This window comes from Galeopterus variegatus, unplaced genomic scaffold (assembly GCF_000696425.1).
Source record: "Galeopterus variegatus unplaced genomic scaffold, G_variegatus-3.0.2 Scaffold58, whole genome shotgun sequence".
Classification (NCBI taxonomy): Eukaryota; Metazoa; Chordata; class Mammalia; order Dermoptera; family Cynocephalidae; genus Galeopterus; species Galeopterus variegatus.
Genome location: NW_007726169.1, coordinates 1,037,306 through 1,038,417, shown reverse-complemented (window position 1 = coordinate 1,038,417; position 1,112 = coordinate 1,037,306). Strand labels below are relative to the sequence as shown.

The 1,112-nt window shown below is 48.1% G+C and overlaps 1 protein-coding gene across 1 annotated transcript in view; it reads left to right on the top strand.

Annotated features, from left to right (window-relative positions):
• Nucleotides 1-1,112, top strand: part of PRSS54 (protease, serine, 54) — a 16,932-nt gene that overhangs the window by 3,302 nt on the left and 12,518 nt on the right. Inside the window, 1 exon segment of the mRNA XM_008574969.1 lies at nt 745-916. Coding sequence (XP_008573191.1) covers nt 745-916 — 172 coding nt within the window.

Here is a 1,112-nt window from a genome sequence, read left to right as displayed (position 1 = left end):
TCTAACACTTGATTTTCTTATCCACAAATTGAGAATGACAATGTCCACCTCTCAGGGCTGTTGGGGGAACTGTATCAAGTGATGAATATCAGCAGTTCTCAAACATTTCAGTCCCCAAACCAAAGTCTTAAAAATTGAGGACCCCAGAAGAGTTTGCTTATATGGGGCTTCGTCTTTCCATATTTACCATATTAGAAACTAAAGCTGGGAAACTTTTAAAACACACAAGTTTACCTGTACTATCAGCCATCAGAGTGATGACATCGTGTAGCTTCTGGGAAATTCCACTGTACACTAGGGAGAGAATGAGAGTGAAAAACCAAAAAACCAAAAACCCCCTAAACCCAAAACAACAACAACAACAAAAACAATGTCTTAGAATTCTTATGAAAATAGTTTTTACCTTGCAGACACCCCAAAGGGTCTTGAGGACTCCTGGAAGTCCCGGGCTACACTTTGAGGACTACTGATGTATTCAAAATGTTTCAGATGCTGCCAGTGTGTACTGCTAAATGCTCAAGAGATTATCGGTAGTCTAATGTGAATTTTAGGTTCAAAGATGCCATCAAGCATTGTTTATGGGAGAAGAAGACCCACTGGGATAAAGAAAGAAATGGGATATACAGTTAGTGACCAGCAAGATGGAGGGCCAGTAGGAGAGGGGGTCCTGAGGTCTGGTGGGATGGTGGTGTCCACAGATGATGACTTCTGGCCCCAGCAATAAGGCCCGCACCCCCTTTGCAGGATGTGGCATCCAGAAATCCTCCATTGTGGATGATTCCGAGGAGAACTTGGTCAGCAGCGCAGAGTTCCCGTGGGTGGTGTCACTGCAGGATGCCCAGTACACCCACTTGGCATTTGGCTGCATCCTCAGTGAGTTCTGGATCCTCAGCATCGCATCTGCCTTTCAGAACAGGCCAGTACCCCTGCCTTTGGGGCCCACGCAGCCTGCAGGGGTGGGGGGGAGGGGTGGCTCTGTTTCCTGCTCAGCCTGGGGAGGCCCAGCAGGGTGGATTCCTGGGGACAGGGCTTTTTACCAGCTCGGCACCTGCTCTGCTGTGAGTCTTGGGGTCCTAAAATCCTCCGTTGCCAAGGCTAGTCTCTGTCGTGAG